At 32.1% G+C, this 16614-nt stretch overlaps 1 protein-coding gene across 1 annotated transcript; it reads left to right on the forward strand.

Moving 5' to 3' along the window:
* The first annotated feature begins 12436 nt into the window (after positions 1–12436).
* On the forward strand, positions 12437–13336 carry LOC112041078 (uncharacterized). Its single transcript, XM_024073983.2, has one exon. The coding sequence runs from the start codon at positions 12629–12631 to the stop codon at positions 12845–12847; it is 219 nt and encodes a 72-aa protein (XP_023929751.1). The 5' UTR covers positions 12437–12628; the 3' UTR covers positions 12848–13336.
* Positions 13337–16614: the final 3278 nt, after the last annotated feature.

The raw sequence follows: 16614 nt of genomic DNA on the forward strand, positions 1-16614 counted from the left end.
ACTGCATTATGCAGAAAAATTAGAGCTCAAATGGGGGCACTTGAAGTTGAAGCAAAGGCATATGAAGCTGGTGTTTTGTTAGCAAGACATTTGGGGCTGAGGAATGGAGTGTTGGAAGGAGATTTTGTGATTATTTCTAACGCCCTCAAGCAGGTTGTACAACCTCCTACTTCAGTTGCAGCCATTGTGGAAAGAATTCATGTTTTGAGTTCAAATGTTGGGATAGTTGGTTATTCTCATGTGTGAAGGACCGGTAATAAACCAGCCCACATTCTAGCACGACAAGCTCAAAGCTTTGTCAATGATGTAATTTGGATTGAAGAGATTCCTTGTTGTATTCAGCAAGCTTTTATCTATGATATATTTATTTCTTAAGTGATTATTTCTAACGCCCTCAAGCAGGTTGTACAACCTCCTACTTCAGTTGCAGCCATTGTGGAAAGAATTCATGTTTTGAGTTCAAATGTTGGGATAGTTGGTTATTCTCATGTGTGAAGGACCGGTAATAAACCAGCCCACATTCTAGCACGACAAGCTCAAAGCTTTGTCAATGATGTAATTTGGATTGAAGAGATTCCTTGTTGTATTCAGCAAGCTCTTATCTATGATATATTTATTTCTTAATGTTTAATAATATTTCAATGTGTTTTATCAAAAAAAAAAAAAAAAGATGAAAATCAAAAAGCATAAGTAGAAGTACACGTGGAATATATTATGGATTTAAATGTGTTAAGAATATAAGCCCAATGGACTTAGGCCCATTTTTCTATATTTTTGTACTACACTTATATCACTTGTATAAAACACATTTTTATTAATATATAGAGAATAATTCAGTAAGGATCTTATGTAGAGACTTTTACCCCTCTAATAATAATATGCTACATTAGATTGTTGCAAATAAAAGAAGAGAGTCTACCACATTGAATCTTGCTCTCATTAAAACACCTTTTTTGAGAGAGTTTCAATTTATGGTGTCCACTATGATAATAGCTCTTTATTATCATACCAAGACACCAATCAATTTTGGTGTAGGTGGTGATTGAACCTCAGATCTCTTATACAACCATCAGAGACTTTACCAGTTGAGTTAACTGGAACTTACTCATTAAAACACCTTTCATAATACTACAAAAAACCAAATCCCAACCAATGCTTCTTTGGGTAGACAGAGATGTTGTTGCTTTATTGCATAGCGAAGAAGCCTTTGTCGTTGCCGACAGAGCAATCATGGGCGTGGCAAATGCTGTCTAATGAATATTCTTGGCCTTCACAAGTGATATTTGAGAGGGTTGGGATGCCTCACCCATTTTTCCTAAATGTTGCTGCCTTATAGATATACGACAGACATTTGCACTTTATTTTACACAATCATTCAAACTTTAACATGGTATCATAATTAAAAGTCTTGTGTTTAAAAGTATTAGGGTCTCCAGTTAGTCTTCTGTTGTCACCATTCTCGTTTTCCCAGTCTGCCGACTCTGCCTCTTTTCTAACACCATACCACACAACTCTGTTCGGTACATCACTACTATTAAAGGATAGATTTTTCCCATTAAAAAAAAAGGATAGATTTCACTCTGATCTATCTAACTGCTATTGAACCTATTGTAAAATAGCAATAGCTCAAAAATTATTAAGATTGATTGTGAAAATATTTTAGGCTTGAGAAAGATCTCCAAACTAATAATAAGAATGAAGAAACTAATTCAAAAGAAAATAGACACTAAACAAATTTTACTATATCAAATTTGGGATAATACAAATTGGTGTAGAGACACTCTCACAAACCCAAATTCCGAATATACCCAAATAACTCTCTCTCACAAATACAAAACCAAAGGTTCACAAATACCAAATACGAATACCAAATACCAAATACGAATTGCGCACAAACCAAAGAGAGAACCACAAATCAAACCCAAAAGAGAGAGCAAATCACCAAACTGCAAAACCAAAACCAAGCGGTAACAAACCTCTTTCACTATTCCAAATTGCAACCCACAAATATCAAATAACCAAACCAAGAGAAAGCCTCTTTTTCTCACACCCTCCCTCTAAATTTGCCGCAGCAGCACTCTACTTATATAGGAGATTTGAGTCAGCTAGCATATCCAAAACCAAGAAGAACTAGACTTTTTTTCTACACTCAAAAAGAGAATCACTCCTATTCCAAAAAGAGTTTCAAATTAAGTAATAGACAAGACTTTTAATAGAGTTTGATTATTTCAAACAACAATAACCCAAAAGGAATAAAATTTCTTCCTTATCCAAATCCAACAAGAAGTCGAACTCTTAATTCAAGTCATATTCTACAGAGCCATCATAAATGGAGAAACCATGTGCCACAATGCACCATTCGTAGTTTTTGCATAATGTCCCACGCACCATTAGGACTAGCCCACCCACCCTTTAGTCTTCACACATGCTGCCACATGTCTAACACAAGCTAGCACATGCTCGACACACACATTTGTCTATGTGTTAACGTAGAAATTGTAATCCTAAGGTCAGTCTCTCTAATAAATCCTAATCCTAACATGAGTCTCTCTAATAACTCATAATCCTAATGTGAGTCTCTCTAATATAGTAGCAATTGAGCTACTGGTATGAATATGGTTTTTGGGTGAGGTGTGTTGAATAGGGTTTTAGGTTTTTAAGAGGAACACAATCACTACGTGTTTCTCTGAAAAACCTAAAGACCCTAAACGTGTTTCTCAAAAAACACTAAGTTAAAAAAAATAAAAAAATTTAATAAATTAATAATGATGTGTAAATTTGTGAAGACTACAAAAAGTCAACTACTGGTCAACAGGCTTCGATTTTATTATATATATAGACTAACTTCTAAGCACGTGTGTTGCGCGTGCTCAGAGGTTTTTCTATTTTTTTTGGGTAAAAGTTAATAATTTGCATTTATTTCAAACAAATAAAAGGACTAACCTCATCACACGCACTCCACACGTGCAATGTGGCTCTTTTTTTTTTAAGTTTAATGTAATTTTTCAACTTGAATTTATCTATTGTTAGCGAGGTTACACAAGAATGAATTTTTAAGAAACTAAAATTTAGGATTTAAAAATGAGTAAACTGCTGAGTTTAGTGTGTGCTAATTTTTAGGAAAAAATGTTTCAAATGTGCCTGAGATATATTCAAATAAGGAGTGTGCTAATTTTTAGGAAAAACGTTTATCTGGTATTTATTTTTATTTTTTTTTAACTTGATTGAATTACAATTTTAACCACATTTTTTACTTTTTAAGAACAAGGATTATCTAATTAGATTGTGGGTATTTTTGATATTTTTTGAAGTCATAACTAACTTGATAAATCCTCTTAATATATATCTATATATATATATATAGAAGAAGAAGATACCGTTGTATACTCTTGTTGCGATGGTCACTCTACAAGTATAAGTGCTTGTGGGGTGTTCACACACATGTACAATTAGATTAGGCTAAAGTATAATTTCTATCTTGTATAAAATAAAAATAAAATAAGAAGAAGAAGATAGAAGATAAACTTTACAGATAGAAAAATGCTATATCCACAACATTTTCACAACAAATCCTAAGTGGTAGGTTGTTATGGGTAGACAAAAAAGTAATTTAAGTTGTGAATTCAAATTTGAACTAATAACAATTTACCACATGTGATTTGTTGTGAAATAATTGTGAAAATATTTTGGACGTAGCACTTCTTTGAAAGATAAGCAGTAACTGTAATTTCCTTTTTAAATTTATATTTAAAAGTGGTGTAGTGATATAGAGAAAAGTTTTGGTAGGAAAAATAAGATGAATGTGAGGAGAAAGAAGTATTCAGATGAAAAAAGAATAAAAAAGACTAAATTTTAGAGAATAAAAAGATGAACGCGAAGAGAAAAAATTATAAATTTTAGGAGTTCTTTTTTTGAATTCAAAATGAAATTTATTATTTGACATTTATGACCATATTTTGAAAAGAAGTTATTTTTCATTAATGAGGGTATTTTTAAACCATATAAAAGTCCAGTTCAAAGAGGAGAATCCTCTTATAAATAGTATAGATTAAGTCTATTTCCTTCTTTAAAAAAAAAGGTTACGTTTGGATACAACTTATTTTGTTGAAAACTGAAAATTGAAAACACTGTAACAAAATAATTTTTAATTGTGTAAATAATACCGTGGGACCCATTTTTAATATTTTTTTCTGAATAAAGTGGTTGTGAGTCCCGTAAACAGTGCATGAATAATGTACAATGTCTCTTGCATAGTGTAATCCGCGTGCATAAACAATGTAGGTTACTGTTTATAAGCCTAAATGTATTGTTCATGTCTCATGAACAGTACAAGAGGCGTTGAAAAAAAAAAAAAAAAAAACACAGGGGAGAGAGACGCGCATCCAAACGCTCACTAAATTACTTTCCAGCTATCGCTCAAAGGTGGATGTAGATTTCATGAATTTCGTCTACGCTTCCTTTTAGCATGGCTCATGTGCAGGACATGCATTTCATATTACTTAAAAATATGTGGTTCAATACAATTTTTTTTTTTTTTTTTTTTTGAGGATAAACGGCAGAGTGGTTTAATATAATTTGAGTTTAGTGCTTATCTAGTATAATTTTTATTTTATTGGTATATTGGGCTTTGTTAGGTTTATTTATTTATTTGTGTGACATATTCCATGTTAAATTTCATTGTATTTTTATGCAAATAAATTTCATATGTGTATACACTTTTGGGGTTGTATTGTATTTGAGATAAGGGGATCAGATGTTCGAAGTGGAGTTGCTGTCTCAAAAATTTTGCTCGAGCAAATTGGAGATGTTTGGCAAATTTCAAGAGAAAATATGGTCGATTTTAAAATTAATTACTTGTGCTTAATAGCGTAATTTAATTAAAATTGGTAATTAGTCATAATTGGTGTCTAAACTAATGCATTTTCTCGGGTTTAAAAAATAAATCAGAAATTAGTACATTTGAATTTTTTTTATTAAAAAAAGGAAAAAATGCTTTAAAAATTTAAACATAAATAAAATAAGTTACATAATTTTTTTTAAAAGTAAGTTAAATAATAACCTGAAAGTAAACCCAGGAAAACAAGTTCCAAGGAAACTACTTTAAGTGAGAAAATTTCTTATATATAAATATCAATTAATTATATTTTTAATTCTCTATAATAGAATATTAATTTAAAGTATAACCTTTTTTTTTAACGAAAAATAAAGTACCACCTTTTTTTAATGAAAAATATCCATTCTTATCACTTTTGAGATGAAAATTTATGAATGAAGTTTTGTATTTCGGGTTTGTTAACAACTTCTTTTGAATTGATAATATGTCTATTCCACTTAAAATTTCTATTGGTATAATCATTCTTAGGTAGGATTTATCAATTATTTTTCTTTACATAAATAACTAACAAGTATTGTTAATAAAATTTTGTAGGAAATACCAATAATGGGAAAAAAATTAGTCTTTTTATAATTTTTCAACTTATATGATTTTCTTTTTTAAAAAACTTTTGGTTCTAAAAATATGAAACCTTCTTTTATCAGGGGCCTTTAAGAAAATATATCACTCTGACATATAAGGGCTGCTATGGCCTAGGATAAAAATTAATTAACATTAAACTTTAATAAATTTTCAAATAAATTTGGATTAATTACACTATGATATATTTCAAGCCATTATGTTTATATTCTTTGAATTTGACAAAATATTTGCTAAATTATCTTCTTTTTAATCAAAGTGAAAATTTGTAAAGTTAAATGAGAAAGTGCCAGTTTAGATCCCAATTACATTTACAGATAATTGCTAATTTAAAGCAAATTACACTATTAAGCTCGGATCAGTTTCATGGATAAACACAACAAAACAGCAAATCCCAATTACTCACACGTTGAAGTTCAAAACAGTGCACATTCAGCTTTTCATGAATGATGCATGCAGTCAAGTATGTTACAAATGTGGATCGAATATATTGAACTATCGGAGTTTCAAAAGTTCTTAGGTTTTTTTTTTTTTTTTTTTTTTTTTTTTTGGTAAGAAAAAGTTTAGGTGGAGGGGAGGCTACCCCCATACCAGAGACAAGGCAATCCTCAAGCCATAGAGAGAGCTTACATTGGACTTACTAGATCGCCCACCAAAGAGAGACTACTGGCAGCGGGACTTAAACCTAAGCCTTGTAAAAGGCAAAGTGTCTGAACCTTGCCAACTCAACCAACCCCTCATTGGTAAAGTTCTTAGCTTTTTCTTTCGGTAAGATATCAAACATAATACTGCTAGCAAGCGCCATACAATTGTCAATTTTGTGGCATACTCATATTCTCCCTTTAATTATTTTATTTTATTGTGATAGGATCCCAGTAAGTATGCTCACTTTTATTTTTATTTTTTTTAAATCTTTATTGGTTTCCTTCTTCCTTTTGCTCGTGTTAGCTAGCTGTAACTGTAGGTTACACAAAGAGGAGAGAGATGCCAAGGAATTTGGGCAAATGACACTTCCTTTTGGACAGGTGGGTGGGTAACAATGAGATTTGGAGCGAGCATCTACCAAACAATTTTAAAAGAGTAGAACTATCTTTACAAAAAAATTTATTATATTAAACTTACAAGCTCACTAATCATAAAGAAACAATTTATTGTTACATCAATTTGCTGACTTTATGTAGTAAAACTTGGCAAGCTAAATTTACTGCCCACGCTTCTCCAAAAAAAAAATTTACTGCCCACAGTATTGCCTCAACTTCTGCTTGGATAAGGGTGTTGGTGTCTACTTTTCTTGAGACTGCTAACACTAGCTACCCTCACCAATCTCTGACTATGACTTTTATAGCTGAGCTTGAATCACTCACAATTCAACTTGAAGGCATTTTGTGGTGGTTTGTCCAGCTTAAATCTCTTCTATCTAGATGGTTTTTAGAGCTTAATTTAGTTACCGCCCAATGCTCATGAAAGATTCTAATCAATTTTTGCAAACCTGCTCATAAACCACAGATTTGTTTTCAAAAACAACTTGGTTTCTACACTTCCAAACCCACTCAATTACCAGAGAACCAAAAATTAAAAACTTGCATCTTTAATCCTCATCTGACTTCAAGAAATTAGGCGATTCTGTTCACTTTTAAATCCAGCTACTTTATGCCTAAATTAGCTTTTGTCTAAAACCATGTACTCTTTTATAAAATGATTCTCTTTAAGAGAATGCTTATCAAGTTGGAGCATTTCATTTCAGTACTCAAAAAAGAAAAAGAAAAAAGAGTAGGAGCATCAAATAAAAGGCAATGTAAACACACATAAAGAGTAGACAATAAAAGAAAACAAAACGATTATTCTCAAATCTTTAGTCAGCATAAAGAAAATTTTATTTTTAGGCCGATCAACCATGAAAAATTAGGACTAAAAATGAATGATTTAGAACCTTTACATTTAGAGCATCCACAGTAATGGATCTATAATTTTAGCTATTTAACACCACCAAAACTTACTTTATCTAATTTACCTACATACATGCTGCAGTAGTGAATCTATTTTAACTTTCAACACAATAAAATAATATAAACATCACAATAAATAATATAACCACTACAATAAAATTATATATTCCACTACAAAAAAAAAAAAAAAAATCCACAGCACCAACCACAACCACCTCTACCATCAGCCACAGCCACAAGCCCACAACCACAACCACACATACCCAGCAAGGTAGCAACCACCACCACCACACACCCTAGCAAGGCAACAACCACCACCACCCACCATCACACACACCCACCAAGGCAGAAACCACCAACAAAACAGGGAAAAAAAAAAAAAAAAACCACCGCTCACCAACAAACACCAAACCAAGCACAATACCGATTGGAGAAACACCAACAAATACCGATTGCAGAAACCACCAATTACTGAAACCACTGATTGCAGAAACCACCAACAAACTAGCAATCCATAGCCCATCCCATGCCCACCAAACACCAAAACCACTAATCCGACCACCCAATCACCATACCAACACCGATTCAGCCACCTAAACACCAACCCACAACCCATCCCATGCTCACCAAGATCCACCAAAACCACAGCCCATCTGACCCACAATCCCCACACCGCCACCATCGCATCACCCACGACCACCAGAAACTCACAGATCTCGTCTGGGCTAGTGACGTTGGTGATCGATGGCTTAGGTCGACTTGGCCGGTGACGTTGAGGCTAGCGGAGGCGTGGGTTGGAGATGCTGAGAGAGAGAGAGAGAGGCACAGAGTGATTGAGAGTCTGAGAGAGAGAAAGTCTTTTATTATTTTAATTAATGGCAGAATTTTTTTTTTTTTTTTTTGCTCTCAACTACAGTGCACATCTATAGATAGATGTGCACTATAGCAAATCAACTAAAAAATATAACTATAGCTCTACTGCTGGAGCTTGTTTTTGTGTGTGAGGAGCTAAAATATACCAATATAGCTTTTTAGCACCACTGCTGTGAGTGCTCTTAGGTGCCAGCTTCAAAACACTGTCTACTACTCTCACTCTTTTTCAAATTTGGGATTCTTAAAATCTTCAACACGGATTTTTTTGAGTCATAGAGAATAATTTGAAAAAATTGGAAAAGATCACACAAAATTTATGAAAAAACAATCATTCACCCAAGGTGAAGACTGGAGATTCGTTTGAAAAGTTACTATTAATAAATTGATGTAACTCCAAGTTTATTAGTCAAGAAATGGGTTCTAATTAGTTCAATTAATAAAGTCTATGTTGTCGAATAAAGGATCTAAATTTGAACATCATACATCATACTTGGATAAGATGTTGGAAGCAGAGTTGCTATCTCAATATTTTTGCTCGAGTGAACTGGAGATGTTTGGCAAATTTTAAGTGAAAATATGTGGTTGATTTTAAAATTAATTACCTGTGCTTAATAGTATAATTTGATTAAAATTGGTAATTAGTCGTAATTGGGATCTAAACCGATGCATCTCTTGGGCTTAAAAAAATAAAAAAAATAAAGTGGAAACAAGTATATTTGTATATTTTTAATAAATAAAAAAAGGAAAAAAAAAAACATGCCTTAAAAATTTAAACATAAATCAAATAAGTTGAATAATATTTTTTTTGAGAAGCAAGTTAAATAATAACCTGAAAATAAACCCAGGAAAACAAGGTCTAAGGAAACTCCTTTAAGTGATAAATTTCTAATAAGGGCTGCTACAGCCTAGCGTAAAAATTAAAAATTATACATTAATAAAATTTCAAAATATTTCGATTAATTACACTATGAAATATTTCAAGCCATTATGTTATATGCTTTGAATTTGACAAAGTATTTGCTAAATTATCTTTTTAAAATCAAAGTGAAAATTTCTAAAGTTAAATGAGAAAAGGCCCGCAGTTTAGATCCCAATTACATTTACGTCTAATTACCAATTTTTAGAAAATTACACAATTAAACCTAGTTAATTAGCTAAGTAATTAGTTGAATTCTATGGATAAAACAACAAAAGAGCAAATCCCAATTACTCACACAGTGTCATTGAAGTTCAAAACAGTGCACATTCGGCTTTTCATGAATGGCGTATGCAATCAACTACTGTTACAAATGTGTATCGAATATATTGAAATTTTCGGAGTTTTAAAAGTTTTCAGCTTTTTTTCTTTCGGTAAGATACCAAACACAAGCTCCATACAATTGTCAATTTTGTGGCATAGTTATATTCTCCCTTTAATTAATTGGTTTCCCAGTAAATAAAAATTTTATTTGTGATGGGATCCCAGTAATTAATTGGTTTCCTTCTTCCTTTTGCTAGAGTTAGCTATAACTGTAGGCTATACAAAGAGGCGAGAGATGCCAAGGAATTTTGGGCAAAAACGACACTTCCTTTTTGGACAGGTGTTTTTTGGGGGGCGGGGCGGTGTGGGTTTGGTTTGTAGGGTATGAGATTTGGAGCGAGCATCTACCTAACAATTTTAAAAGAGTAGGGCTACAATTACTAAAGTTTAAGTATATCAAGTTTACAAATTACTATCTCACTAGTCATAGAGAGATAATTAATTGTTACACCACTTTATAAGCTTATATGTAGTCAAACTTGTATACTTCTAGCATTTTCTATTTTAAAAAGAGAGAAATATAGACTAAAATAATATTGCTGCTCTATTAGTATAAAATGCCCACAGAATCTAAAATAGTGGCAGCCCCGACATAACATTCTGTTGGCTATCATATAAAACACCCAAAGATTATAATAATTTATAGAAAAGGAAAACCAATGTAAAATGAAGATGATAAAAACACTATCTATCAAACCAAAACAAACTCATGATTGAAACCAAATAGAAAAATGCCAAGAAACAATAATCCAATAAAAATTGCATAGCCAAAAAAAAAAAAAAAAAAAAAAAAAAAAAAAAAAAAAAAAGAGAGAAAAAGAAAATCCAAACCAAAAACCCAATCCAAAGGAAAAAGAAGAAGAAGACATGGAAACTCTACAAAGGGGGGAAAAAGCATAACTTAAATTAAGAGAAAAGAGAAAGAGAAAGAGGAAAGGAAATGTACCTGAAATCAATGATTGAGTTTTCTGGATCATTGGAGACAGAGATCAGAGTGGGAGAGAAGGAAGATTCCACTTCATTTCTGCATAGAAAGAAATTGAATCATTTAAATCTCTCTCTTTCTCTCTCAATTTAACCATGTATGGACAGGATAGCACAGTAATAAACAAGTAAAATCTAAAGCTCTGAAACGGTGCAATGTGCAGTATTTTGTAACTTTAAAATTGTATATGTAGTAAATTTTTAGATAGGGTTTTTTTCTTACATGGCAGCATAGCCTTAATTACAGGGAAAAAGTCTCCGCTTTTATATTAGTATTAGATTAGTTAAAGCTCTTGTTAATTTCTAAAAATTAAAAAAATAAAATAAAGCTCTTAATTTTTGGTTTTAGCAAAATAGTTTGTTGTAGCAAGTACCAATAAGTAATAAGGCACCTTGTCAATTGTCATCAAGAAGTTGACTTTAGTAAGTGACATAGTGACTTCAATAGTAAGGTAGTAAGGATCCCAACAAATGGATTTGAGTTTCAACCGTAACATGTTTAATTTATCAATTTGCTCAAAAAATAAAATAATAAAATAAGTAACATGAATTTCCAAATAATTTTGAATTAAATAAATAATAAAGAACATGAATCCCAAAAGAAAAACCATGTGTGAAGACGATATGAATATAGAACTAGAAAGTTGTAATCATATGGTAAAAAAATAAAAAAATAAAATCAATTGATTTCCACAAGATTAATATGGCATGAATTTGGTGATACAATGACTAGGATTTTTGTCATACTATCATCATATCTACAATGTAATTAATCTGATGATAATTTCTATTATAAAAAAAGAACTTGACTTGGAATACAAACAAAATATTTATCTAAAAAAAACATTTTATTGGTTTAAAGGTTGAATATTAGAAGAAATCACAATCATCTCTTACATCATACAATCCTTTAATTTAAAAAAAAAAAAAATTATTGTCAACTCACATCATACAATCTTTTAATTAAAAAAACAATAATTATTTTCAATTGACTTTCATTTTATGCATGATACCTTCTTTTTTTTACTAGATAAAAATAGAAGAGGGTTGGTATCCAACTCCTATATATATATATATATATAGCCAACAAATACTTGTACCTTGAAAGAGTGAAAGAAAGTGGAAAAAAAAAGTGAAAAAAGTAAAGTTTTAAAAAATTCTACATAAAAGCTATAAATTAAAAACGAATTTTATAAGTTGGTATCAAACAAACGTTAAGTTAATTAGGTTTATATAAATAATCACAAAACCAAACACCTATAATCATCTCACTCCTATTTTTCTACTTATTTAAAAAAAAAAAATCAGAGAGAAAATTATAGTGTTCAAAAATTAAAAGTTACACTTGTAGGTCAAAAATACTACGTCAAGTGTCTTCCATTTTGATTTTCCATCCATATGGAAGTAGCCGAAAACCCAAAAAAAAACAAAGAATTTTCCGCTACCATCCAGCTAGCACAAAATAAAGCAAGAAAAGTATAGTGAAAGGCTGGAATTAGTAGCTCACTGCTCACGTATATTTTCTTTTGTTCTCTGATTATTTTTTCTTTTGTTCTAGAATCTCAACATTACAACCCATATATCCACGCCACCACGTTTACACCTACTGGCTTTTATTGAATTTTGAATAATTCGTTAGGAAAATTCCTTCCTTTCCAATCAACAATCAACAATCAAAAATTCCTTCCTTTCCAATCAACAATCAAAAATAACTCCTTCTCAAAAAAAAAAAAAAACAATCAACAATAACGCGTAGGCGCTTAATAAATACCACTATTATAGACTTATAGTCTTGTTCTTTTTTTTTTTTTCTTCTACACGGTCCACTCTTCTATTACAAAATTACCAAAAACACCCCCACTCTACAAGTCCTAGTCCAAAAAGGTCCCGATCGAACCTTATTCCTTAAGAAAACCGAACCTTCTCTGTTCCCTTCCCTCCTTAACGTTAAATACAACTGACCTGTCTGACACGACCAAACCATCAACCCAGAAGCAAAGACCTAGTAAGAAAGAAAAGAAAAAGAAAGAAATGTTATAAAGAGACAAGGAGATGGGGTTAAAGAAGAATAGGTGGATCTTCTTCAGGAGGCTGAGGATGCAGACAGCTTGGAGATGGAAGTTCTTGGGGTCAGCTTTCAAGTGGAAGAGGTTGAATCTGCATCTCTCTTTTGTGGACGATGTGCTTTTCAGGATTTTGTCTGTGTTTGAGGCTATTGTGTTGGTTGCCACCTTGTGTTTCTTTTATCTTTGTTGTGGTTGCCATTTTTGAAGAGCCTCTAGTCACTCTGTTATAAGGCATCCCTTTTTTGGGGCTCTGACTGTGCTGGCCTCTTTGTTTTCTCTCTTTTTAGTATATATGCTCTCTGGTTTTTTTTCTTTTTTCTTTTTTCTTTTTTTCTTAGATCTTTGGAGGTTTTCTGACTACTGAAAATGATAAAAAGAAAACAATTTTGTTTTCGATGGTGGTGGGCGAGAGAAGATGGGTTATTGGGTTTGTGACGTTGTTGGATTTGTTGTTAGTGTGAGGGGAAAATGTATGGGGGCTAGATTTCTCAGTTAATGCAAGTTGATGGATGCATCCATTTCTCTCTCTCTCTCTCTCTCTCTCTCTCTATAGTTTTACATGTTCTGGGAGACTCTGAGAGATGGGAGATGAGCTAGTTTGATATTAAAATTTCCCAGGAATGTATTGTATATGCTAATGCATATGTTTATGTACAAATTTAATGGCGGAAAAAGTTCAAAAATTACTTATGAAGTACCCATCGTCTCTTCTATGTTCATGGATTTGAATTGTTAGTGTTTTTTTTTTTTTAAAGCATTGCAGTTTGCTCTCATTATGATGCATAAAATTGGGCCATGTGATGTCCGAATTTGAGCTTTCTGGATCTGCCTGATGGACTGTTGGACTGTTGGTTTGATGTGGATAGATCAGCTGCTCAATTTACTACCATGTTTCTTCTCTAAGTTTAGCGGTTGCATATAGGACTTATCAAACTGTCGTTTGAAGTACTAAACCCCTTTAGCCTTACCATCTCCATCTCTACTGTCATAAAAAGGCTTGTCGTTTGCATCAAATTGATGCAGGTTTTGGGCTTAACCTTTAGCTGAATTTACTTTGCAGGATTTGGTTTGCGATAGTCAGTGTGTATCCTATTAATTACAAGTTACAACTGGGGTAGCGTTTTGCCCAAAAAAAAAGGGTAGCATTTTTTGGATTTTTTATTTTTTTTCCTCTGATTGTTTTCTACTCTTCTTGGGCAAAAAAATAGGGTAGCTATTTTTTGGAATCTTTTCTTAAAGTCTTGCTCTTCTTCTTCTTTTTTTGGGGGCCTTGACTACAAAGTACAAACGTGTTAAATGATAGTATTATTTATCAACATCTCACAACTAACCAAGCAAAAGAAACCTTCCCAAGGCAAATTAAGCTAAATAATATATACTACTAAATGTTTGACTAATAATAGTTTAAAAATGAGATTGGCTATATTCTCATGATAACCTTCTAAACAGACAAATCCTTTTGTAGCCGCTCTCTTCTGATATTTTAGCTGTTAATTGCCCCCAAGGCATAAAAATTTAAAAGTGTCGATATCTACAAGGGAAATTGTCACAGCCAGGTTATGAAGATACCATTTTGTTTCCTAGATTTTGGGATTATAGTCAATATGGTCATACATTTTAGAGTCAATTTAGTCTATATTATATTCAACTCACAATTAATTTGGTCTTTATCATTAACTCACTAATGAAAAATGTTTACGTGACAAATAGTGTGCATCGCTGACACACAATAGCTTAGAGCAACCACATCAGTCCGTGTATTTTACACATCCATTTTTACACTAAAAACTTACTTTTTCTATTTTACACATCTATTTTTACAAAACACCTACATCAGTTCATCTATTTTATCACCTCTTTTATTTAAATAATCAATTTTCTCAATTTTTTTTATTATTTCCTCAACTAACCCCTTATCATACGCGCGCTCTCTCTCTCTCTCTCTCTCTCTCTCTCTCTCTCTCAACCCATTTTTTCTAATTTGTTGCTCTCTCTCTATACCCATCTCTATACCCTTTTCTGAATCAACTCTCCCTCTCAGTCTAATCCATACCATCTCGGTCACAAGCACCGAGCGACAGCTCTGATCAGGCAAGCACCAATCTCCCTAGCTCCGATCCACAAGCACCGATCAGATCCGACCAGATCAAATTTGACCGAGATCCCCCTAGCTCCGATCCACAAGCACCGATCAGTTAGTGTATCTCCCTAACTCCGATCAGGCAAGACCCATATCCATAAGCTCCGATCAAGCGAGACCCACGAGCTCCGATCAAGCAAGACCCACGAGCTCCTATCGTTCTAGTCAAGCACCAATCATTCCAAAAAGCACCGATCTCTCTTTGTTGTTTGTCCGTTTGGGTTTGTTTGTGTGTGGGTGTATTTGTGTATCTCTGTGTTTTTTTTTTTTTTTTGGCAAGTATATCTTTGTGTTGATTTGTCTATGTGGATGTGTTTGGGTTAATTTTCAGTTGATTTTGGGTGGTTATTCTGGCGCGCTGGGTTGTTGTAATGGTTAGGGAAGAGAAGTAGTTTGATAGAGGAGAGAGAAAATAAAATAAAATAATCGTTTACACGCAAACAGTAATCATGTATATATACACGATTACTGTTAATTTACACAGCCAGGTGTATATTTTGCACAATTTTACACCCACTGATGTGGGTGTTTTTTTGGCCAAAATGTGTAAAAAGGGTTGCTTTATGTATTTTGCAAGACTATTCATAGACTAATGTGGATGCTCTTGTACGGCAACTAAAACAATAATAATAATTTTTCATTTCTTTTTTAAAAAAATCAAATGTCAGCATTTATATTAAAAAATTAAATCAGAAAAGAAAAAAAAAATCAGAAACCAAAAAATATATAATATATGAATTTTAAAAGAAAATTTTCAATAGCTAGATCACCATTTCTTTTCTAGGGATCAACAATGTTTGTGAAGAAAATATTTAACAATACGTAAGCAACCAAACCCATTTCCGGCAGCTATTTTGATGCGAGATGTGGAAGCATTAAAAAGCAAAACACGCCTACTTCTAAAATATAAGAAAAAAAAACACGTTTACTTCTGAAAATAACCTCGAATCCATGAGGGCTCCTTGAATCCACAAGAGTCCTTGAATCCACAAGGAAAAAGGGTTCTGGAATTCACCAAAAAAAATAGACAAAAGTCTAAATTTTTATTGATATCAATAATACTAAAAAACGTTTACAGATTTAAGAGTCTATTTAAGGTCTTTGTAAAACTTGACAAATAAGAAAATATATTCTAAAATAACTCCTAATTAATACCTAACCATAACAGAAACCAAATTTGACCTAAAAAACCTTAAAAGCAACTAAAAAAGGGAAATAATAACCCAAAAACTAAAATAACGAAAATTACAAATTAAATACCAAAATTAATGAATTAAAATAATTAAATAGTAAATTGTGTTCTACATCAAACCCTTCCACTTGAAACAAACTCGTCCTAAAGTTTATCTTTGAAATCTGAAATCTTCCACTCCAAATAAATAAATATTTCGAATGCTTGAGTCCTTTGATCTTCTTTCCATACTTGCAACTCATCAATGGAATAAAAAAATCAACTTGAATTTCTTTTTCCTTAGTCTTCATGTAATTGTAAAGATTTACCAAATAAGAACCGACAATTGAATCAAATCTATCAACCCCAATAAAATCAATAAACTTCAGTATATTTTTACCACCAAAATAAAAGGAACTTGAGATTGACTATCATATGATTTTATTTCATTGAGATCCTTGAAACTTTCATCTTCAATTTCTTCCTCAATGGTCTCTACCATCTTGACCTTAAGATCTTTCACTATAATAGGATCTTAATTATTCTCCTCCAAAATAATCTTGATTTGAGGATCTTCTTCCATAACAAGAATTTCATCAAAAATCTCTATATTTTGTTCTTTGACTTCAATATAATCTTCAAGAACAATATTTTCTTCAAC

This window comes from Quercus suber, unplaced genomic scaffold, assembly GCF_002906115.3.
Source record: "Quercus suber isolate HL8 unplaced genomic scaffold, Cork oak 2.0 scaffold_424, whole genome shotgun sequence".
NCBI classification, from domain to species: Eukaryota; Viridiplantae; Streptophyta; class Magnoliopsida; order Fagales; family Fagaceae; genus Quercus; species Quercus suber.

What these genes read in the sequence shown, in the direction of transcription:
- LOC112041078 (XM_024073983.2), top strand. Translation starts at nt 12,629, where the DNA reads ATGGGGTTAAAGAAGAATAGGTGGATCTTCTTCAGGAGGCTGAGGATG.